General features: G+C 41.3%; 1 protein-coding gene across 5 annotated transcripts in view; it reads right to left on the bottom strand.

Annotated features, from left to right (window-relative positions):
- The window catches only part of ADCY2 (adenylate cyclase 2), a 260383-nt gene that overhangs the window by 146032 nt on the left and 88545 nt on the right, over positions 1–25806 (bottom strand). For all 5 annotated transcript variants that reach the window (XM_061588160.1, XM_061588151.1, XM_061588133.1 and 2 more), the window contains exon 2: positions 11699–11896. In XM_061588160.1, coding sequence (XP_061444144.1) covers positions 11699–11749 — 51 coding nt within the window. In that variant the 5' untranslated portion in view covers positions 11750–11896. The remainder of the gene's footprint in view (positions 1–11698; positions 11897–25806) is intronic.

Consider the following 25806-nt stretch of genomic DNA (forward strand, 5'->3'; position numbering starts at 1 on the left):
GAATGCGAAAAATCCATGCTGCCTATAGTATTGTGGAACACTGTAATGGTACACAAGCATATTGCCTTAAAATGAAATTTTAATCTTGCTCTTAAAGGCACACACAAAAACAAGACAAACATATATAAACATGCTGTAGAAGTTTATTTGTAGTATTTAAAATGGCCCTGTCTATTTCATGCTTTGCAGTTCTTTTTCAGAGTATACTACAACACAATACATCCATACACATTATAATGGAGCACATTATTCCCATTACTCGTTTTACAAAATGCATTCAGTATTATACATGTAATAAAAATATTTTTAAAGACGTTTGCAGGAATGATATCCGTATTGTCTACAGACAATATTTCAACCAAACCTAAAGAAATATTGCTTAACTATATTCCAAAGAACTTACGCAATATTTGGGACCACTGCATATTGAAAACTAGTATAATTAAAGACTGGTTCACATGTAACTCCAAGTCAACCCATTGCTTTGTGCGATGAGCAGATGTGCAGGTTCCTGGAACAAAGACGACAATTGCAGCACTCCTCTAGTCTCGCTGCTGCTGCGCTACCCAGAGCTAAGGCATGAGTTGGTTAGCATTACATCCAAACCCAGGCTCATGTTTTGTCTTACTCCAGACTAACAACAAGCTATAACCAAGGTTTTGGTTTACCCCTTGTGATTTGTCTGCAGAAAAGAAACCATGATCTCAGTTCTAGACATAACACTAAGCCAAACCATGGCTTAGCTCGCAGCGGCAGGACCAGGAGAGCAGCGTTGATGCCGCAATCTGCCCATTTGCTCGTTCATGCTTAAGCATGGTTTAGCTTAGTGTTGTGTGCAAACTAGGACAAGTTCCCTTTAGAATAAAGGGTTATATTTTCCCTTTAATGCCACAAAACTATTGGAATTTGGGAGCATATTTATTTAAAATATTTCTTACCCCATTGTCACTGACAATCCCAGAATGGAGTAGAAGACTTCAGATTAGGGATATGCTAGAATTCTTCCTAATTCGGATTTGGTACAGAATTTTCCATTAATTTGCTTATTCACTATCATTGAGGATTAGATTTTTATGCAGTGATTTTCCGCTGCTATTTTCTGAAATGATTTCCCCCCCAAAAAAATCTGCATCTAAAATATTGATATTGATATTTTTATCAGTATTGCCTACAGTTTATTGACATTTCCTTTCAAAGTATCAATATTTCATTTTCTTGGGGGAAAACTGATTGGTAAAAGCAATGGACAAAGAATGAACTTGAATTGATACCAGCCTGTTAAGTTGATGGATTGCTTTTGAACCAGCACCAGCCAACAGATCCCATCCCTACTTCAGATAAAACATTATCATCATCATTTGAGGAATGTCTATGTCAGACAACATAACTAAGATCTGAGTTGGGGTGAAAATGCTGTGCACTTCCAAACAGAAGAAGGTAGAGTACTGGACAACAAGTAAGGGGTGAGTTATTGGGTCTTTTCAGCATAAGAATACCATACAACACTCTACTGGTTGTCTGCACTATTTGGTATGGCAACTGAACCTAATATTTTTTCTCCTACCACAACTATACAGACCCCAAAGATCAGATTAAGCAAGTCTTTATTTTATTTCTGTATTCCAGAGGTGGTCCTCCAACCAAAAATACCTGGTGATTTGTATTGATTTCTCTGAAATTTCAACAAGAAATAAATGAGATTTACTTGAGAGAGAGAGAGATTTGGATTATTAGCTAATACAAAGCAGATGGAGTAAACCGATAATAGAATAATTTTTAATCCGCTCTGCTCTTTTCCCTCCCCCCCTTCTTTCCTCCTCTGCCCTTTTCTGCTTTTGCCTTATGGAATACTTTACCAAGCAGAGTTTTGGCACCATCTAATAAGAATTCCAACAGTTCTGCCAGGGCCCATGGCAAGAATCATTGTCCACGCCTACCGTTGAAAGACAGCAATCAGCAAACATATGCATGCAGACCCTGCACAGGGTTATTTTCTTCTCAATTTGTTGTTCCAAACTCACAATACCATGTGCAGACTTTGGTTCCAGGATGCCATACCTGTGTGCAACCAACCTCAGGGCGGGGTTGGTTGATTGGCTGTTTATATACAGTGCTATCAATGTGTATGGTACTTTACAGAGGGACAACAAAGATGCAACATCTGCCTCGAGAATCTACATTTTGATTTGGGGAAGGCAACAGGATAGGGAGAATAGAAGCAGTAAGAGTAAACAGGAGTGAATGCTCTGCAGCCTCATTATGTGCTCCCGTGCCAGGTATATGTCTTTGAACTCTGTGTGTGTGTTGTGTGTGTGTTGTGTGTGTGTGTGTGTGTGTGTGTGTGTTGTGTGTGTGTTGTGTGTGTGTGTGTGGGGGGGGAACCACTGGCCTTTGTGTGGCTGGCATGTAGCCTAATGTACAAAAATTAAGTCACACCTGTTGCTCTGCCCACTTTTGCCTCTGGCCCTGCCCATCACTGGCATGTGGTCCCCAGAAGATTACCCACAGGAGAATGTGGCCCTTAGGCTTGAAAAGGTTCTCCATTTCTGCAGGACTGCAGCTTCAGTTATTTATTATTTATTTATTTATTGCATTTGCATACTGCCCCACAGCCGAAGCTCTCTGGGCAGTTTACAACGATTAAAAACATTAAAAACAAATATACAAATTTAAAAACACATTTTTAAAAAGCAATTTAAAAACACATGCTAAAATGCCCAGGAGAAGAGGAGGAGGAAGAAAGTTATGTACTCCATTTAGAAGTATTGTTTCTATTGTTAATCGTCTGACATAAAAGGTAAGCAATAAAAGCTAAGCTAACAATCTGAAGTAACACAAGACAGACTTTGGCCATGTGCCTAACCTGTCTTCTGTTTAAACAGCAATACAGCATGGAAAACTATCACTAAACAAGCTGTCTGAGCCCAGTATTATGCAGCTTCTGGCCGTTATTGGTTCCTGTTCCGCATAACAGTATTACAGATCAATGACCTCAGGAGTTCCCCTTAAGTCAGTCAATTTCTATTCCCTTTGCATCTGTTCCACAGAAAGGCATTCCCATCACATCAGAATTAAGGCTGGCCTAGAACTGCTACAGAACATCTGCTATTACTATCATACTTAAAATTATTTGCACTTTGAGTTACAAATCATGAGAGCAGTTTTTCACCATTCACACTTAGAATTTCTATAAACCATTGGTACCAAGGGTGATACGCAATTCATGTTCCTAGCAATGTTGTGCTAGCAGTCGCTCATGGAAGAGGAGGCAATATGATTTTTGCTGATTCCCCCCATACCTTAAAGCCCTCCTCTCCAAAATCCAGAATCCAGGATGGGGCTATACAAAAATAGGACACAAAACCTTCCCATTTACCCCCAGCCAGTTCTGGTCTCCACCAGCAGAGCAGAGACCCATAGAGAAGATATATTTCTGTGATGAAAATCATATGCAACATTACATCACTTCTTTAAGATGACAAAAGCATACATGGCAATATGTCCTGGAATGCTGCCACATACAAATCCATCTTTGTATGCATGTTATTATCATTTAGTATTTTTATGTAGCACCATTAATGTGCATGACGTTTTAATAGGAAAAACTCAATTTAAGAATAGATGTAAAAACAATGGGCAATCTGCCCAGGATCCTTTTGCCTCTCTTCATTTTCATTTCCACACCATCTCATACAACTGCTCCAACCTTGCAAATATTTAGTTATCTTTAAAGTTGGATTTCATAAAGCTCTTGGATCTAAACTGTTTGATTATTTATTGTTGGTTTGATTCTATTGTTTTATTATATTTATATATTCCTGATTGCTTTATTTTATGTACACTGCCCAGAGAGCCCTTGGGCTTAGGGCAGTATATAAATAAAATAAAATAAAAAATAATAAAAATAAAAAAAGAAATAGATCTTAAACTATTTTTGGCTGACCAACTGTCAGTACACTTCCTGTGCCAGATGTGAGTGGTGGGTATCCAGGCAGCCAGTAGCCACCTGAAAACTGAGCCCAGTGATGGGCACCTGGGATACTTAATACGTTGCCTCAGAATTGCAGGAAAAGTCATAAAGAGGAATCCTGAGCTGATGAGACAAAACCAGCATCCGACAAAAGCAAACCTTCAGCAATCACAGGATTTTTGATACTGTGAAACTCTGCCGTGCTTTGGAAAGACATAAGAACGTGATGAGCTCAGCCATCCCAATAGTGAGAGGATGAGTAAACAATGAGCAAACAAAAGCCAACATTCATTTCAATTAGCATACAACTTGAGGTGTACCCACAGGGAACAGGGATGTAGCTCAGTGGTAGAGCACATGCTCTACATGTAAAATGCCCCAAGATTCAATCCCCAGTGTCTCCAGGTAAAGACCCCAGTCTGGCACCCCAGAGAGCCTCTGCCAATGTAGACAATACTGAGCTGGATGGACCAATAGTCTGGCTCTTCAGAAGACAATGTCCTATGCTGAACCAAAAAACAAGCCTTTTGAACCATTATTTGAAAATTGAGCCTTCAACTAGGACTGTTTAAAAAAGTCAAGATATAATTCAGAATAAAAGTTCAACTGGGGGAAAAACATGCAAATACGCGCACACGCGCACGCACACACACACACACAATGTGATGGTACACTCCAACCACAATAAATCATGAGCATGCAAAACTAATATCTGGGATAGCTATCTATCTCTTTGTCATTTGTTTATTAGATTGATATCCCGCCCTTCCAAGTTGATTCAGACTTATAGCGACCCTATGAATAGGGTTTTCATGTTAAGCAGTATTCAGAGGGGGTTTACCATTGCCTCCTTCTGAGGCTGAGAGGCAGTGACTGGCCCAAGGTCACCCAATGAGCTTCATGGCTGTGTGGGATTCGAACCCTGGTCTCCCAGGTCGTAGTCCAACACACTACATCACACTGGCTCAAAAAATATATATTTACTTTAAAATATATTAAAACAAAACATCCTTAAAAACATATTAAAACAAAACATCTTTAAAGATATCTTTGTTTAAAAAAAAGCTTTAAAAACAACTTTTTTAAAAAAGAAAAGGTTTATAAACATATTAAAAAGCCATTCCAACATAGACGCAGACTGGGATAAGGTCTCTATTTAAAAGGCTTGTTGAAAGAGAGGTGCTCAGTAGGTGCTGAACAACGATGGTGCCTATCCAATATTTAAGGGGAGGGAATTCCACAGGGTAGGCGCCACAACACTAAAGGTCCGTTTCCTATGTTGTGCAGAACGGATCTCCTGATAAGATCGTACCTATCTGTCTTATTTTATAATGCACTTTGAGTTTGTTCAGACTTCTGTCATCTTAAAGGGCCTGGATACAACAAGGCAGGACATAGGCTTGGTGATAGAAGGATTAACAATGCAATTAACTATGTTAACTGGTACAAATGTAAAAATGTTACACATTTAATGTCATAGTTGTTTTTTATTTCATGCAAGGTTCAGAATGGATTATGGCTTCCTTAGACTGTATATGGGTTGCCACAGTTCAGATGACTGAATGCCCCTCCAAACAAATATGCCCTCCTTTAAGTATCACAGGAAAGTATCCTTATCTAGTATTTTCCCTGGTATACTAATCTTCTACATGCAAGGAACGTCTGTCTATCATGGTTATTCTGAGTTAACCTGTTCTGTGCTGCTTTGAGTAATATCAGTGCAGAATGAAGAATTTATTTCATACACGTATTTCATACATTTATTCCGTAGACTGCTTAGAGATTGTTTAAAAATATTGAGTGGTTTATAAATGGTTTAAATAAATGTAAAAAAATACATATACCACCCTTTAGTATGATGATTGCCAGAGTGATTTCCAAGAAAGCAAAATAAAATCAAAGCCATATAAAAAAAAAATCACACAATCAATATAAAACATGCAAAACAATAAGAGCGACAATTAAAACAAAAAGTTATAACAAAACTCAGAACTTAAAAAGTCCTGGGAGAATAAAAAGGTCTTTGCCTGGCATCCAAAAGATAAAAGGATAGGTGCCTGGCAAGCCTCTCGAGGAAGGAAACTGCATAAATGGAGTACTGAAATTCTTTCCTAAGTGGCTGCCACCCCATCTCAGATTGCGTGGCTTGGGTTTGAATGCAGGAGACCCGGCTAGCTGGGTAGTCTCAGCAAGTTCCCCAGATGCTAACCTCTCTCAGAGTTGTTACAGGGCATAACGAACAGAAGATCTGTTGTAATCTTGCAAAAGTCCTTCGGATAAGTGAGGAGGAACATAGAAATAAAAGTATTATTGTAATATCAGATATAAATCAGAATACATATACCCTCGTTGGGAGACCAAATGCAGCACAAATTCCAAAAGGTAATGTATTTTGACTTTCCTAATCCCTCTTAAATCAAATGTAGAAGGTTAGTCTCAGCTTTGACAGGTTTTGCATTGCCATTTGACAAATACCAGGTGACCCACCTTATTGAAAGAGAAAAACACCTTCCCTCACTTCAAGCCTTTTTCAGTTTTTACTTCCATTCTTTAAAGCTGGACACATTTCATTTTTAATCCACTAATGCATGTTCATTCCCATGAGTCACTGGAAAGCAATGAAACCGTCTCTGCTGCCTGGCTGACTAGCCACAACACACTCCTGCAGTTGGCAAGGGGTTATTTCGTGGTTGTCTAAAAGGCCCTTTCAAGACATTCTACTGAATTCTAAAAATGATACTTCAAGAAGAGAGATGATTTTACATAACATACTACCTTCTCAAAATGCCGTCTTCTCAGCCCACAGCATCTTCTGACAGTTAAACAAAAATCATGGCTGATCACAGTTCAGCAACCTGATAGCCCTCCACAGATCTTCAGATACCAAATAATAAAGCCCTTTTGTTTATTTCCATCTCCACCCCATGCCACTTTCTCACATAAGCTTGAAACTCCTAAGAAATCCCAACCCTAAACAAAATATTTACTGAACACTTTCTCCAGCTCTGCAAACACTCTGGGGCTGTTGAACTTCCTGGGTGAGATCAACAAGACCCCAATATGCATGGGGGGCACTTTGTCCTCACACCAGCCTAGTAGGAGCACCATTCACATATATGGCCACATTTATTATTATTATTATTATTGGTGTATATCCCGCCCTTCCTCCCAGCAGGAGCCCAGGGCAGCAAACAAAAGCACTAAAAACCTTAAAACATCACAAAAACAAACTTTAAAACACATTAAAACAAAACATCTTCAAAAATGTTAGTTTTTTAAAAAAGGTATGAAAAGAACTTTTAAGATTAAAAACATTTTTAAAAAGAAAGTTTAAGAACATATTAAAAAGCAATTCCAACACAGATGCAGACTGGGCAGAGTTTGGAAAAGTTACTTTTTTGAACTACAACTCCCATCAGCCCAATGCAGTGGCTATGCTGGCTGGGGCTGATGGGAGTTGTAGTTCAAAAAAGTGACTTTTCCAAGCTCTGAGACTGGGATAGGTCTCAACTTAAAAGGCTTGTTGAAAGAGGAAAGTCTTCAATAGGCGCTGAAAAAATAATAGAGATGGTGGCTGTCTAATATTTAAGGGGAGGGAATTCCAAAGGGTAGGTGCTGCCCCACTAAACGTCCGTTTCTTATGTTGTGTGGAACAGACCTCCTGATAAGAAGGTATCTGCAGGAGGCCCTCACCTGCAGAGTGCAGTGATGAACTGGGTATACAAGGGATAACACGGTCTTTCAGGTATCCTCATCCCAAGCTGTATAGGGCTTTGTACACCAAAACTAGAACCTTGAATTTGGCCCGGTACCACATGGCCAGCCAGTGCCATTCTTTCCACAGCAGGGTGACATGTTGGCGATACCCTGCCACAGTGAGCAGTCTTGCTGCCGCATTTTGCACCAGCTGCAACTTCTGGACCAACCTCAAGGGTAGTCCCACATAGAGCGCATTACAGTAATCCAGCCTGGAGGTTACCAGTGCATGGACAACAGTGGGCAGGCTATCCCGGTCCAGAAATGGCCACAGATGTCTTACCAGCCAAAGCTGGTGAAAGGCACTCCTACCCACTAAGGTCTGAGCCTCTAGTGACAAAGATGGATCCAGCAGCACCCCCAGACTACGAATCTGCTCTTTCATAGGAAGTATGACCCCATCCAAAGCAGGCAACTGACCAATTATCCGAACTCAGGAACTACCAATCCACAGTGCCTCCGTCCTGCTAGGATTCAGACTCAGTTTATTGGCCCTCATCCAGCCCATCACTGACTCCAGGCACTGATCAAGGGCTTGCACGGCCTCTCCCGATCCAGATGCTATGGAGAAACAGAGCTGGGTTTTGTCACCATACTGCTGACACCTCACCCCAAATCTCCTAATGACCACTCCCAAGGGCTTCATATAGATGTTAAACAGCATGGGGGACAAGATGGTACCCTGCGGCAACCCACAGCACAACTGCCAGGGGGCCGAAAGACAGTCACCCAATGCTATTCTCTGAGAACAACCTTGGAGATAGGATTGGAACCACTGTAAAACAGTGCCTCCAATACCCATCTTACCAAGTCGGCCCAGAAGGATACCATGGTCAATATTATCAAAAGCTGCTGAGAGATCAAGTAAGAGTAACAGGGTCACACTCCTGCTCTCCTTCTCCTGATAAAGGTCATCCATCAGGCTGACCAATGCCGATTCAGTCCCGTAACCAGGCCTGAACCCAGACTGGGATGGGTCAATATAATCTGTTTCATCCAAGAGTAACTGCAATTGCTGCACCACAACCCTCTCAATCACCTTCCTTAAAAAGGGGGTATTTGCAACAGGTCGGTAGTTGTCACAAACCAATGTGTGGGCTTTTTCAGGAGTGGTTGGATCACCACCTCTTTCAAGGTGGCTGGAACCACTCCCTCTTGCAATGATGTGTTGACCACACCCTGGATCCACTTGGTCAACCCCCCTCGGCAAGCTTTAATAAGCCAATAAGGGCAAGGGTTGAGAGGACACGTTGCTGGCCGAATCAAGGCAAGCACTTTGTCTACGTCATCAGGCCGCATCAACTGAAAGCGTTCCCAAGAGGTTGCAGCAAATGTTGCACTGGACACCTCATTGGGGACTACAGTAGATGTGGATGGGGCATCAAGACTGCTACGGAGGCAAGCAACTTTGCCCTCAAAGTGCCTTGCAAACAACGATAAGGGAGTATGTACTGTTGATCAAGTGTTAACATAAAGAAGAGGGTAATAAGTTCTACAAGTGTAAAAACAAAGCCATACATGATATATATTGAAGCTGGACACGATTACAACTGAAACAGCATTTCCTAAAATAGTATGCGACACCATCTTTTAAATATCATTTAAATACATGAAAGAACACTTCATGAAAAAGCAATCAATATATCTTAATAGTTCTCTTAACAGCTGGTGTAGCGACTAGGCATGTGAACTGTAAATATAGAGCTGTAACTCTGCTTCAGATCTCTGCCCATGTAGGGCTGTGGGTGGCTTACCCAAAACTTGATATGGGAGGAGTCTTCTCCAGCTCAGCATCCCTGAAGTCAGTGGCTGGAGCTGGAAAAGCTGCATTATGAAGTACAACACCCAGAAGATACTGCTTTGTCTAACAGGCAATGTCATAAGGTCAAGCTCCTAGTATTTATTATTAGACCTGGCCAATATAGATATCCATTCATTTCAATACCTTTTGTGTAAGAGAACTAGTTAGATGCACCTAAACAAAGCCCACTGAACCAAATGAAAAGCATTTGTTTATAAGTATCTTTGGATACAGAATAAAAATAATAAATAAATAAAAAGCAACAAATGCAATGTCCACACATTTGATCATGAATATTTCCTGTGTATATGTGTGTGTGTGTGTCTGTGGGCTTATTCACATGGGAGCATTTCTTCATAGCAAATATACTGCTTTTACCCCTCATAATAGATTTGCAAGATCCACACTTTGTGCTCAATAGTAGCTTCAAATCTGTTGTCTTCCATTCACACAAGTAGGTGTTCCTCAGGGAAGGATCAGTGTCACTGTTTCCTTGTGGCCCCACCCTCTAATTTTACATTTTTACTCCCTCCGGTTGCTCAGTTACTGGGCATGTGCAAATATTTTTGACCTGCACAGTATTTCCACTCCCTCCTGCCCCCACTGCTTCCTGAAATTTGGAGGTTGAAAAGCAGATAACTCACAGGCACCTTCTTTCTCCGCTGACCCTTGTTTTTTCTGAGTTAATTTTTCCTGCTAGAAAAACAAATCAATACAATATTGCTACTTTAAATAAAATATCAATATCGATATTTTGAGAAAATACCAACATTGATATTTTCTCAAAATATCGATATTAATATTGATATTTTTAGGTGACTTTTAAAAAATCCACTTTAGATTTTTTAGGGGGGGAAATCAGAAGCTAGATGTGGATAGATATTACTTCAAAATTCTCTCCGCAAAGATAGAGAATCTGACAAAGAATGATAAAACCCAATGGCAATTCCCATCGCTAGTTACAAGTAGTGAAGGAAGTTTACTTCGGGAGAAAGAAGGGAGGGCTGCAGCAAACTGTGAAGGGGGGACGACACAGCAGTTGGAAGCTGCTAGATAAACCACCAGAAACAAAATGGAATTCATGGGAGAGTTAGTGGGCGGCGTCAGGGGAGCTGCTGAAAGTGACAATTCACCAGCCCACTAAAAACCATCAAAGGAAACAGTATGCAAAGACATGTGGAGCAGAATGCAGCCGGATTGTTCTAAACTTTTTGTATTATCAGCGGATTGGGTTAGTTCGGATTTACTGTGTGACAGCTTCTGTTTGCCAGTAACGTTATGTGAACCATGAGAATTAAAAATGTGAGTAGCATTAAAAGATGTGTAGATGAGCCCTGTCTGTCTTACCATTCTCCTATAATCATTCAGAAATTCAAAGTCGAGAGTTGTGCAGGAGAGTTTCCACCCAGACATGCAATCACATTAGATGTATCCTCTTAGCTGTCAATAGAAGAATTTTATGTCCTATTTCTATTACACCTTGATGATGTGTGCCTATTACAAGTAACCATGGAATAAATTACAAGGATATATCAATTTATGGTGGTATTTTCCTGTGAAACAATGGTCATATACATTCATCCTACATCTCTTCAGGATGTTCTGCACAGTAGTTACTGCCTTACCTTAAAATACTTTCATTCCAAGATAAAGAGAGCGTTGGAGAGAAAAAGCAGGGTGTGGTGCAGTAACGTGGGCAGCTGCCCTTCCAGAGTATTATGTGACTTAACTGGCTGGGCAGCTAATCCAAAAGAAGGACTATTCTATTTATCATTTGACCAAAATACTAATAATTGGCTCTTTATAACATTAGAGACACCACACAGGGTGATTTTAAATGGCAAATGGTAATTTGCTTAGTGTGCTATTGCGCAATGCCCATTCAGTCTCCAATGAAAAAGAGTTTCCCACTTGATTGTGCCCTACTGAAAAACATTTAATTTTTTCTTCCTATGTTCTCTGCTTGAAAATCCAATACTCCAAAAGAACTTTTTGGAGATCTGCAATCCTTTGCACTGGAAATTTTCCCACCTGGATCAAGGGATCTTAAGTGTCGAATCTTCAAATACATAAACATTTTTTCTCAAGTCTTCTTCACGCTTCCTCATAAAACAATTTGCTCCTCCCAAAACCAGTGGGAATCAATTTCAGACAAAAACAAAAAACCCTACCTGGTCCCATGGACAGATGATTCCTCCAAACCACATGAAGAGGTATCCCATGGCAACCAAACACACCCAGACTACCAGAGAAAAAGCACGAAGGAACTTCTTGAATAACGGCTCTATGCAGGCAAGGATAAATATGGCGAAGAAAATTGCCAGGGCTGTTGGAACAGTTATTAAGAACGCCACGTGGTCCTCAGTTTCCTGAAAACAAGAAGAAAGGAAAGCTTACTATTTAACCCATGCAACAGGCAACCAACATTTGCCTTCATATTATGAATCAGCCAAATGCTTTCAGGTTAATTGTCTATTTGAATGTGAGGCTTACAAAACCTGGAATTAAACTTTCAAAGCATTCTCTGCTTAAATCAGAGGTGGAGAATAACAGGGCAATTTAAATCACCAAGGGGAGGGAGAAGCCATTTTGTAATTCATACAAAAACTAGTAGTAACTTCCTGGTTGCTAAAACAATTAAAAACATATCAGTTTGCAACTAACAGTGCAATCCTATACTTGTTTACTCAGAGGTAAGTCCTACTATGTTCAATAGGAATTACTTGCCATGTCATTTCCAAAGTTTGTGGGGAGGTCAGAAAACATAAGCTATTTATTGATCATTCATCTTGATTTGTTGACGGGAAAAATATATGACATTGTCGTCAAGCAAGTGTTACCTCACACTTTGCAATGCATGTTCCTGTCACTTGCCTTATTGCAAAAAGTCCAAGATTTCGGGAAAACGAGTTTATTGTGCGAAAGCACCTAATTAATTTTTATTATGCAACCTGAATTTGCCAAAATATGTTAGTGAATCCCTCCTGAGAACAGTCAACGTTTGGAAATGCCCCCCAGATACATTTGTATAGGATTGCAGCCTAAATTGAACTTATAGAGTGCACTCCCAAACCTTTGGTCATGTAACCCAATTGCCTTGTGCACGACAGAATTTTATGTGCTGGTTGCCAAGGGCCATTTGTGAAGTTAATTAGTTTCTGTTTGACTTTCTGTGTATGTTGTGTATGCAAGGACACTGAGGCTGCAATCCTATACAAAAGTATCTGGGGGCACTATACAAATGTATCTAAGCCCACTTACTAGAGAAAGTAAATCCTACTGAACTCAGCTGGGACTTATACCAAGTTAACACGCTTAGGTTTGCATTCTTAAGCAATCCCTTACTTGAAGACTAAAGCAAGGATCCAAAGAATCACAAAACTAGTTACATAAGCAGTAGAGAGCTTTAGGATTGGCCCTCGTGATGAACAGCAAACAGCTTCTAAAAGTGACGGTGGTTCCAAAGCTGTTTGTTGTGTATGTCAGGATGGTCAATTTTCAAAATTTCCACTTACCTGCTAATTCAAGCCCCTTGGATGAGCCTAAGCTGCATTTATTTGTTTCTTTATTTGTAAAACTTTCACTCCATCTTTCCATTCAGTTAATCCATAACAAGATCATAAAACAATTCTTAATAGCCACAGACAATGCCTAATTAGGTACCCAGTACTTTCCAGAAGCAAGGGTTGATAGGTTAGTGAGCAGAACAGTGCTGCTTCTGCATGACACAGAAAGGAAATGTACATGGCACTTGATGGGTAATGTCAAATATATTCATAATGTACCCCAATAAAACAATACATGACATTTAGTGCTATATTCATAATTCTTGAGTTCATTATGTAGATTTCCCCAGTTATATTGTACATAGAACAGCAGGCTTTAACATCAATGTGTTTGATAAGAGCTTCATATGGACCCACTAATTTCCAACGCATCCCTCAATCTGCAGTGTCTTGTGCCCCCTCCCTTCTGCCAACAAAAGCTGTTCTGCAAGGGTCCCTGACCCCTCCCTACACACGGAGCCAGTTTTTTGGGAGCCACAGAAGTAAATGAAATCTACTACTTTTAATCTATTTTAAGGTATTCCTTTCATACATATTTCCTGTATTGTTTCTATCAGAGGTTCTTCTTAAAATATCAGCTATAAAACCATCTGAATCCAGAACTTAACTAAATCTTAGTGTTTGTTTCAGATTGTATTAACCACTTCTTCCCATGTAACTAATAGCCATAAACTCCTTGACCATCACTGGAATGTGAAATATATAATCCATTTAAGAAAGTATTAATATGACAACTCTCTGCTTTTGTGAAGTATATAATGATTCATAATAATCAAATTTCTCTACAGTTTTTTTGTTGCTAATTGACTTTTTCATAGTTGGGTCAAATCTTCCATATATATTTTAGATGCAAGTTGCTTTTCTGATCTATCTCTGACCTCAAAAATACTTTTCTTTACTGTACATTATGCTTCTATGTGTTGAATAGGAAGCTATAACATCCAATTTTCGCCAAATATTACTTTGCAATATCACTTAAATTTGTCTTACAGTAGGGCCCCGCTTACCGGCGTTCCGTTTTGCGGCGGCTTTCAATTCAGGGAAATTCCCTGTTTCAAAGCTGATTTTGCGATTTTATGGCATTTCGCAACATTTTCGCGCGATGCGGCCCATTATAGTCAATAGGTTCCACTTTATGGCAATTTCCGCTTTACGGCGGGGGCCTGGTCCAGAACCCACCGTATAAGCGGGGCCCTACTGTATTTTGTTTTTCAGAAATGTTTGTTTTATTGCACCTAGGGCTGCAATTATATGCCCTGGGACTAAGCCCCATTTAACTCAATAGGACTTTGCTCTGAGTAGACATAGATAGGATTACATTTGTAACTGTTTTTATTATCTTGCTAGAAAGCATCATTTTTGTATACTATTTGAAACTAATAAATGAAAATTCCAAATAGGAGGAAAACATTCACAGTTAATCTTTTCACTTTCTAGAACAGCCTTCCCCAACCTGGTGCCTTCCAGATCTTGCAGACTACCACTCCAATCAGCACCAGCCAGTGTACCCCAACCAGCTTGGCTATGCTATCTGGAGCTGATGGGAGTTGTACTCTTTAGGATCAGAAAGGCACCAGACTGGGAAAGCTGTTTTCAAATCCTGTATTGTCTCTTTAATGACAATACAGGGTGAGAGCATGACAGAGCTCAAGAGCTTGAGAACTCTAACAAAATCTTTAATTTATAGCCCAAGCCTATAATGTTTACTTGGAAGGGGCAAGTCCCACTAATGGGGCTCATTTACAGGAATGTGTGTATATAACAGGCACCTAATTCAGCTAAACTTCATGTAATTAATGTTTCATGGTAAAAACACCGAAGAGAGATTGTCTACTTTTGTATCATATTTTTTTATTTGTTTATGAATCTTACTTTGGCTTGTGGAACCAGTAAAAGGCACCTCAGTTTGGTTTACAACCTCCTACGTAAAGGCTATCATGCAGAGCACTGATGGCAAAAACGGCTCCGTTTTACATTTTCTTGTTCCAATTACATTGCAATAAAGAGTTCTAAAAATCAATAAATCTAATCAATCACCTGGACAGCATGGTGTTAGTTTTTCACCAATGTGCTGACCTCTGCATGTGCAAAGCTTGTGTGCCAGTGATCTGCAGCCCACAGGGGAACTGGTATGCAAACTGCAACCATTGCAAGGGAGGGCTGTCATTTGCATGCCTTGCCTGTGGGCTGCTTTCCCCAAAGCATCGAACTAGCCACTCTTGGAAACAGCATGCTAAATTAGGCAGACCTTCAATCTGATCCAGCAAGGCTCTTACAAATATTGCTCTGGCTTGCTTGCTAGTCAGCTTCCATTTGTTCTGCCAGTCGGGAAACATTCCCATTTTATAGGACTTAAGAAGTTCCACTGCTACTTAAAGTGGAGGCATAAGTTTGGAAAAAAGAAAAGAGCTTTAAAACCTTCTGAAGCCTAATCATAATGGTAAACCTCCCATCCCCTCAAATTACTACGAGCTCCACCTCCCTCTGAAAGTGAGGCCATTCACCCTGTCCTACTTCAAATATGAAGTTGACATTTGCTTAAATGGAAGATTATTTAAAAAATATGGCATCCGAATGAGGTAGCTGAGTACTTTAAAATCCCATTGACTTCAGTGGGATATAGTTATATACATACTTAATTTAACTTTCCCAGTGAAATCAATGGCTCTCAAAATGTGTAACTTGGGCTAGTTCATTCCCCATATTTAAAATATTTTGAGACGTAATATTGCCACCACCGCAATATTAGTCAAAACCTAGTTGTTTGTGCTCTTATAAATAGCTGCCACTTCCAGAAAAGCAGCTTTTATTTTACTGTTTCATTCTGCCTAGAAATCATACTCTCCAGCTATTAAACAAGTATAGAAAATCCTAATAAGCATTATATTTAATCAAGGATTGCTGAATCTGCGGAATATACAATGAATTTAACGACAATAGATAATAATGTTATGTCCTATTGTTTTAGAAGTCCTATTATTAAGTCTTAGTTTATAAAAACTCATTTGAAATGTGGTGTTGAAGGAGAGCTTTGCGCATACCCTGGACCGCGAAAAAGACAAATAATTGGGTGTCAAAACAAATTAAACCAGAACTGTCACTAGAAGCTAAAATGATGAAACTGACGTTATCATACTTTGGAGACATCATGAGAAGACATGATTCACTAGAAAAGACAATAATGCTGGGTAAAACAGAAGGGAATAGAAAAAGAGGAAGGCCAAACAAGAGATGGCTCAATTCCATAAAGGAAGCCACAGACCTGAACTTACGAGATCTAAACAGGGTGACAGATGCTCTTGGAGGTCACTGATTCATAGGGTCACCATAAGTCGTAATTGACTTGAAGGCACATAACAACAACAACAACAAGCATCAAGGACTTATAAGAACATTATAAAAATGAAGATAAAAATGCAAGACATTTAATGTTAGATTACAATAATCATTTTTAAAATTGAATTTGTCCTTAATTCTATATTTAAGGAACATAGCCTGACAGTGGCTCTCTAGGGTTTCCAAGAGAAATCCCTACTTGGAGATCCCAGACCTTAAACGTGGGGCCTTCTTCATGCAAAGCATGCACTCTTCACTCAAAAGATGGGCCTTCCCCTCCCACACAGGTATCTGTCCAAGTTCATTAAGCAGCTTGTCCCAGCACAAAACTGAATTTACAGCTAGAAATATATTCATAATGTTTAATCTATGGGTCAAGACAGTCTACACATTTTAACAGTACAATCCTGTGCATGTCTGCTCAGAAGTAAGTCCCATTAAATGGCTACAGCATTACAGTTTCAGTATGAAAACAAGTGGTCTGAACAAATGTTCACCACCTTCTGCAAAACAATAATGCATATTCAGATCATGGCTACAAAATTTAGAATGATACATCTGCCTTTATCCTAAATCAGCCATTTTCAACTTGTGTTCTGGGGAAGCTTGGGATTCTCTAGAAACTTTGAGAAACCTCAAAGCTGGACAAGTTTCCATGAAAGACATCTGGACTACCATTTCTGAAATTCTAATACACCTCCCACTTGAAGGGAGCTTGGGCTGCATTCTCAGTTCACTTGACAATGAGGTCCAACAGATCTAGGGCATCAGGTGAATTGGAACAATATTTTCAGAAAGTGATTTTCAGTCCACCATCTTTTTCCTCTGTACATTTATGTAGTCAGTAGTACCTCTTTATTGCCAACAATATTTCTTGTAGCTGTTTGGGGGAGGATCAAGATGCATTTAAAGGCACCAAAGCCAAAAATGATTCTTGTACGCGGACAATTTAAGTGTTTAGGGCTGTAAGTTTTTGCCCAACTCAGAGTCCAAGAATACTCAAAATGACTGGAAGGGATTCACAGAATCTTGAAACAATAGGGGGAAGAGTCACACAGAGAAGATATAAAATACATAGCATACATTTTTAAAATCCTTGTTTTTCATATTTCATTTATGAATAAATTAGTTAACAGAACCAAGTGTTTTGACGCATCTACTGTATACTAGATACATCAACCACATAATTTTTTTCTTTTAATCTGTTATCAGTTAAAGTGATCAGCTATACCTTTATTGCCCTGTTTCTGAGGCTAAATATACCTTCCCTCCTTTGCCTATCCGCATTAGTACGCACAATTCCTTAAAGATATGTGTGTTCAGTTTTAAAGGCACTGACAAGCAAATGCAAATAAATTACTTTAAAATGATGGATGACTAAGTGTTTTCATAGTATTTTGTTTAATAGCAACATTACAGAGCAACGGCATGCACAAAGCTAGTCCATACAAATATGTCACACTCAGCAGGCCTACAAATTGTGTTTTAATCTCTCCAGGGAAGTCTCTTTTTTCCATTTCCAACAAGATGAAGAATAGGCAGATAAAGTGGATAGGAAAATAATTACAAACTTCTACTTTATTCTCCTTCTAATTCTATTGCAATACATCAAAATGTATGCAAATCACTTATTGAGCTCAACACACTAGATGCAATCTTACAAAAGCCTCCAAAAAGAAGTCTGGGAAAGGGATTTGTTGTGGTAGAGCATCTGTTTTGCATGCAGAAGGTTCCAGCTTCTAACCCACAGCATATCTAAGTAGGGCTGGGAAATACCCGTCTGAAATCCCAGAGAGCTGCTTCCAGTCACCGTAGATGTCAGCTCTTCACTGAGACAGCAGTGTCGGTGGGGGTGCAGGCAGGGCTGGAGATTCCTTGGTAATTGCCAGGCCGTAAGTCCTCAGCCGGCAGCTTGGCTATAAATCTGCCAGGGTAGCAAGGAGGAAGCAAGATAAGGGCAGAGGCCGTTCAAAGCTTACGTGCCAAGCCAGACATCCAGAAGAGACGTCAGTGAAGGTCCGGGTCTAGTTTGCCGAGAGATCAGTCCAAGTCAAGGTTCAGGGAATAGGAAGACACACAGTGGTCACGCCTGACGTTGTAGTCAGCAACAAGCTGAAGCCAAGGTTTGACTTCTAAGGAGCAGGTTTGTCAGCAGCAGAGCTTGGAAGTAACTCGTTATTTTTAACGAGTTACTTGTAATTTGTTACAATTTTAAATAACGAATGGGTAATTCCATTACATTTGGCAAGTAACGGAACGACTAGTAATTTCCCTACTTTTCAGCTGCAACTCTAACGTTTCCACATTAGGTTGCACGTTACTTGGGGGCGGGAACAAGGGGAAGTCAGCTCCTGGCTGTGATTGGTTAACACAAGACATGTGCCTCACACTGATTGGACCTCTGCGCAGACTCTCTCTTCCCTCGTGATCTGTGTTAGGAGGCACAAGGGAAGAGGTGAATAGGCAGGGCCTGCTAGCGTCTGAGAGGAAAAAATGGACGCCAGAGGAAAAAGCCAGGGCAAGGACAACGGAGGACAAGGCAGCAGCAGAATGGTGAAGAGCTGTGGAGGTGAGTGACGATGATTTGTGTGTGTGTGTGTGTGTGTGTGTGTGTGCGCGCGCCCCCCGCGGCACCTTCGCCCTATTTATCCAGACAGAGCACTCCTGCCTTTTACAATGCCGGCTAGCTTTTTATTGTATATTTATTTGAACTCCATCTTTCTTTTTATTTGTATTTTTGTCCTGTTTAATCACAAGACTGAATTGTATGTGGGACAAAAACTGTCTCAGTAATAATAATAATAATAATAAAAATAAAAAATCATTAGGCATATAATAAATGGCTTAAGGCTGATTTTTTTGTTCTTGGCAGAGATGAGGTGAGAAGTAGGGTCCTTGCAGCTCCTCCTCTCAGTCCCCCAGCTCTCAAACTCATGTTCTGTGAGAGAGAGATTCCCAGTCCCAGAGAGAGACAACTCCTGTAAACCCCATTGTCATTTGAATTTGGCTAATGAATGCTTTATTCTTTCATCAGAACTTTAGCAGTAGTACTAAAATGTTAATAAAAAAGAAAAGGGAAAGAAAAAATACTTTACATACATCATTCAGCTGTATTGCTAATTATAGATATAGATATAAAAGATAAACGGCATTTTGTCAAAAGTATTTTTGTCTACATTTTATACCTCATCCTTGGTTTTCCAAGCTTGGCATGGAATGCTTCTCATACAGAATTAATTTGAAATGCTGCATATTTATTATCATAATCATCATATTCAAAATAAAAAATATATGTACCGCCTTCAAGTTGATTCCAACTTATGGTGACCCTATGAATAGGGTTTTCATGAGGCTGAGAGGTAGTGACTGGCCCAAGGTCACCCAGTGAGCTTCATGGCTATGTGGGGATTTGAACCCTAGTCTCATTTTGTTCTCACAACAACCCTGTGAGATAGTAGGTTAGACTGGCCCAGGCAGGGTTATTCAGTGAGCAAAAATGATGCAAATAGGATCTCTTTTAATTGTGCTATCGACCTGCTTACTTCCACTCTGACTGGGGCATCTTGCAGCATGGGGAAGAGATGGGGGCACATCACAGCTGAAGTTCACCCACATAGGAGCATTATCTCTTGTTTATTACAGAGACGCCTGTTGCAGGTTTTGCTGCTGAGAGCAGCAGTCAGTTAGTGCGGCCACTGAGTCACAGCTTGTTGATCCTGAGGCGGCAAAACTAGAAAGTGAGGTTCAGAAAGGAGGCCCTGTGCATGAGGAGTAGGAGGGCATGAAGCAGTGCCAGTTGCCCACAGCCACATCTGCAGAACAGCAAGTACCATGGTTTGGCTTTGAGAAAGCTTGTACATTTGTGAGCCAGAGTGGGGAAAATGTTGTTGTACGATGCAATTACTGCCTTCCAAGGATCAAAAATCTGAGATCAGCTGTTTCCTCCTCATCCAATGTGAAGAAACATTTTGAGGTAAGCCTTTGTCATGCTGGTCCTCAAAGAGTGTCCATTGTCTATTTATGTTTAAATTGTGAAGTTCCTCTTCCATTTTTTCTTGGATTCATGCTTTGTTCTTCTTCCTCAGAGGGCACACCCTGAGAAGCTGAGAGCAACTGAAGAAGCAATAAAGGCAAGGAGACGTGGCCTTCCTGAACCAATGCACGACACCCCTCCTCCCAAAATGCTGAAGCAGCAGCAGACAACCCTTGAGAGGTGGGGATCTGGCAGGGAGCCTGTCACCCAGAGCAATCTCAACAGGAGAATCATTGATTTCATTGTAGAGGAGACATTACCACTTCAGACTGTGGACAAACCATCATTCATTAATCTGGTTCGCATTGGACTCCCCAAAGATCTCACCATCATATGTGCCAAGACTCTGAGAGACAGAATTGAGAAGAGAGCATGCCACATGAGAGAAACTCTTGCAAACCGAATGGGTGCTGTGGCATATATAGCAACCACTGCAGATTGTTGGACCAATGGCAAGAAGAGTTACTTTGGGGTAACAGCCCACTGGATCAACCCAACTACCCTGAAACGTGAGGTCGGGGCCTTGGCTTGTAAGCGTCTGAAGGGGCGCCACACATACGATGTCCTTTCAAAAGCACTGCATGATGTACATGTGCAGTACAGGATCCACAACAAAGTTATGTTCACTACTACAGACAATGGCTCCAACTTTGTGAAAGCGTTCAGCGTTTTCATGGCCAAAGAACCAGTGGAAGCTGCAGGCACCAGTGACGATGATGGTGATAACCAGGAGGAGGAGGAGGCTGCGGTGGAGTTTGTGCCTATCTGTGAGATCCTGGACACAGGACCTGAGGCAGAGGAAGAAGCTGCAGACTCAGGAGAGGATTTTGTTTTACCACCACACCAGAGATGTGCTAGCCACACCCTCAACCTTGTGGCAACACAAGACATAGAGGCCATGCTTTCTGACTCTTCCAAAAGTAGTCTTCTTGGTCCTTTCAAGAAACAGTTTCGTTCCTTGATGGGAAAGTGCAGCAAGTTGTGGTCCAAGCAGAACCAGTCAGCCCAGATTGCTGAGTATATCCATGCGCAATGTGGTGTGTATCTGAAGGTACCGAATAAGACCAGGTGGAATTCCACCTTTGATGCGTTGAAGCAACTACATGAGTTCCTGTCAACTGTGCCACTAAAAATGCATGCCATAATGGACCGCTGCTCCTTGTCCAGGATCACAGCTGCTGAGATTGAAGTGGTACAGGAATACACAGAGATTATGGAGCCACTAGCCCAGTCCCTAGATATCCTGCAACGGGAGAACGGCATGTTCATGGGGTATTTGCTACCAACGCTCTGCAATCTGGACCGCAAGTTAGGAGGACTGGAAAACAAACCTGAGAGGTACACATACTGTTTTCAGCTGCTGAGAGGTGTGCGCGAAGCCCTAAGAAAGCGGTTTGCAGCTATCTGGGAGGACAAGAGGCTTCTTCTGGCAGCCTGCCTACACCCTCGCTTCAAACTAGATTGGCTGGAATCATGTCAGGCCGCCACCCATACCAACAAGTAAGAACATTAGGGAAGCCCTTTAGGTGGATTACTCCAAGGGAAATGTTGTCTCAAGGGAGGCATCAGAGGGCTTAAGGTGGTAGGCAGGGGCTGGGCCTTTTCTTCCTGGGGCTCCTCATCACAACCTTGGGTTGCTGCAGGTAATCCTTAAGGGTCTGCTGTGCTGCCCCATGAGTGTGGTGACTTGGTCACCTTCCTACCTTCCATGTCATCATCCACAGGCTCAGGCTGGACCCTGAACCAGGGGACATGACAAGCATCAGGAAATGAAGAGCAGATGATGGTTTCCTAACATATATGTGTTAACATATCCTCTCTCTTTCTTAGATACACAATGGAAGCCTTGCTGAAAGCTGAAATAAAGATGGGTGTACTTAATGAGGACAGTGATCAGTCTTCAGATAAAGACCAGGAAGGAGATGACTTAGAAGATGACTTCTTTAACTTTCTGCCCCAGGGCAAGAAGTCAGCAGTGGACACTGCTGAGGAGGAACTGGTGAGGTACCTGAGGTCTCCCAGCAGGGAAGTGTCATCACTCCATGGCTTTCCACGTGTGCTGCGGTGTTTTTTGCAGCACAACACAGGCATGCCTTCAAGCGCCGCAGTAGAATGCCTGTTCAGTACTGGTGGCAACGTAATGACTGTAAAAAGACATTCCTTGTCTGACATGCTCTTTGAGCATCTTGTTCTTTTGAGACATAACAGAAACATATTATAAAAGCATTTCAAGTGTAAAATTTGATTTCAAGAGTTGGGGTATCTTCATTGCTTGGGGGGATGTGAGATTCTGTTATGCCGTTATGTTAATCTTATGGATATTTTTTTTATTCTACTACCCCCTGTGTGTGTGTGTTTATTTTTAATATTGTTTTAGGCTTCTTAGATGTGCAGCAGCCAAGGCCAGCACCTTGTAGGAGTTTTTTTAAAAAAAGTAACTGAAATGTAATTGTAGTGATTACTTTTGAGAAAAAGTAAAGTAATCAGTTACTTTCAGAGCAATTGTAATTGTAACAGTAATTACTACTTTTTGGGCCAAGTAATTGTAACTGTAATTTATTACTTTTTAAAAGTAATCTTCCAAGCTCTGGTCAGCAGGTGTGAGCCATCAGCGTTTTGGCCTTAAGTGGACAGGTCTGCCCCTCTTCTGCCTGAACTTCTGTTGTCTATGTTCTGCAGGTGAGGGGGGAGTATCCTGTTCATTCTCTGCATCTGGCTGAAGGGCTTCAGCTGTGTCTGGGGTGCTCTGCAGCTGAGGGGGAGAAGGAGCTGGGTTCTCAGGATTTTCCTCCATTTCTCCTTCTGGGTCTGCTGCTTCTGGGTCTGCTGCTGTTACTCCCGAGTCATCCTCGTCTGATGAGTCCTCTGACGGGGCCATGACAGTAGACCAGGAATTCCCAAACTGTGGTCTGTAGACCACCAGTGGTACACAGTGGTCCATGGCATGTCTCTGAAGAACACTTACAATTTGAATTCTATTGACTTCTATGGAATTCAAACTGTAATGCAATAAAAGAAATAAAAGTAGCAATAACATACAAATAAAAATCATATAGCACCTAACACAGCACATTACTATTGCTACAACAGGCAGAAAAAATAATTAAGTGGTCACCAAGATGCTTGGCAATTTTCAGGTGGTTCATGGGGAAAAAACGTTTGGGAACCCCTGACGCAGAGAGTACTGAAGTAGATGGGCCAATGGTTTAACTCAGAATAAGACAGGGTCCTAACACAACAAAAGTCTCACTATCACCCAGTGGCCTAAAATGGCCACTGCACCATGCAGGGCTGGCGCCAGGGGCTGGTCAGGTCAGGCCCTAGCTGAGGGCCCATGGCCCAGAGGGGCCCCTCCTTAGGGTAGGAGGGTAGAGCTCCAGTTCTGTGATCTGCAGCAGCAGCAGGTCCTGACCCTGCCACGGATCGCGGAGAGGGAGCTCCCAGGCACCTCCCCCCAATATACTCAGTGCGGGCCACGCATGTCCCAACTACCTCTATTGCTCCTGTAAATGAGGTGTGCGCAGTGCATGCATGCCTGCCATCAACCAAGATGGTGGCAGAGACTTTCCTAAGGGGCTGATGCCCCCACCACCATCTTGGTTGATGGCAGGCATGCGCACATAGCACACACATCATTTATAGGAGTGACAGAGGTAGGTGGGATTCGCAGGGGGTTATTAGCCCTGTGTGGCCTGTATGGAGGGGTTGTGCTCCAGCGCTATCGGCCCAGAGCAGGCTCATGCCCAAGGGTCCTGGTGTGCCTGGCGCCAGCCCTGGCACCGTGTTAAATGAAACTGAATGCACACTCTAGAGCATGTGTGGAAAACCTTTGGCCCTCCCAATGTTGCTGAACTCCTCTCAGTCCTACCAGGCATGGCAATGGACAGGGATGATGGGAATTATAGTTCAGCAACATCTGGAGGGCCAAAGGTTCCTCACACTTGCTCTAGAATTTTGTGCAACACACAGGCATTCTTTAACAGCCAAATCACTATTAAAAGGGTTCCCTGAAGATTGCTTGAAAATCACTGATCCAAGTCCATTCCCTTGGCTTGAAAACACTCTGTCCTATTCTCAGTATATAGGGTGAGCAACTGCTTCCACTCTTACAGGTCTGTCTGAAATTGTCCTACTGAATCAGGTTTCTCATTTAATTACATTTGCATCCCATTCTTTCAAAGGAGCTCAGGGTGGCATACATGGAGCAATCCCATTTTATTCTTACAACCGTCCTATGAAGTAGATTAAGAGTTCCTGTGAGAGCCCAAAGTCATCAAGTAAACTTTATACTTGAGCAGGGATGTAACCCTAAGTCTTCCCAAACAAAGTCTGCCAACTAAACAATGCAGGGTCTTTTAATTTATGATGAATGGAGTATACACAGCATGTCAGGCGAATGCTGTATAAACCCAGCCAGTAATAGGTACCTGGTGGGCCTCAAGTAAACGGCCCAGAGAGCTTCGGCTATGGGGCCGTATACAAGTATAATTAATAAATAAATAAACGCACAGCTGCAATACCGCATATAACCTGGGCACAATGCCAACAAGCAAAGCTGACAAGGATGGCAGGAGGCAAGGGGATTGTAGGCCATGGCACTCACACTGGGGAATTCCTTCCTCTGGGAAACCCAGTTGAAGCCTCCCTCCTCCATCTTTAAAAGAGTATTGTTTAGATGTGCATTTGTTTCAGGGTGCTTCCTGGGAAAGTGAAGTAGCCGGGCTTATTTATTTGATTGATTGATTGATATCCCGCCCTTCCTCCCAGTAGGAGCCCAGGGCAGCAAACAAAGGCACTAAAAACACTCTAAAACATCATAAAAACAGAATTTAAAAAATATTTCAACAAAACATCCTTAAAAACATATTAAAGTAAGCCAGATTTCGACCGGACATCAGAAAAAACTTCCTAACTGTTAGAGCCACATGACAATGGAACCAATTACCTAGAGAGGTAGTGGGCTCTCCGACACTGGAGGCATTCAAGAGGCAGCTGGACAGCCATCTGTCGGGAATGCTTTGATTTGGATTCCTGCATTGAGCAGGCGGTTGGACTCGATGGCCTTATAGGCCCCTTCCAACTCTACTATTCTATGATTCTATGATCTTTAAAAAGTCTTTAAAAAAAAGCTTTAAAAACATATTAAAAAGCAATTCCCACACAGTTGCCTTCTGTGATGTGTTGTTGTTGCTGCATTGATGCTTGTTCTTGTGTTGTTTTATTGAAATTTCTGTTTTTATGAGCAGCGTTAGCCACTTTCGGGGTCCCATTACAGGATAGTAAGGTGGGCATAAATATTTCAATAAATCACACTGCTGACTCATGCATATTTAACTTATGAATC

The sequence above is a fragment of the Rhineura floridana genome, chromosome 1 (genome assembly GCF_030035675.1).
Source record: "Rhineura floridana isolate rRhiFlo1 chromosome 1, rRhiFlo1.hap2, whole genome shotgun sequence".
NCBI lineage: Eukaryota > Metazoa > Chordata > Lepidosauria > Squamata > Rhineuridae > Rhineura > Rhineura floridana.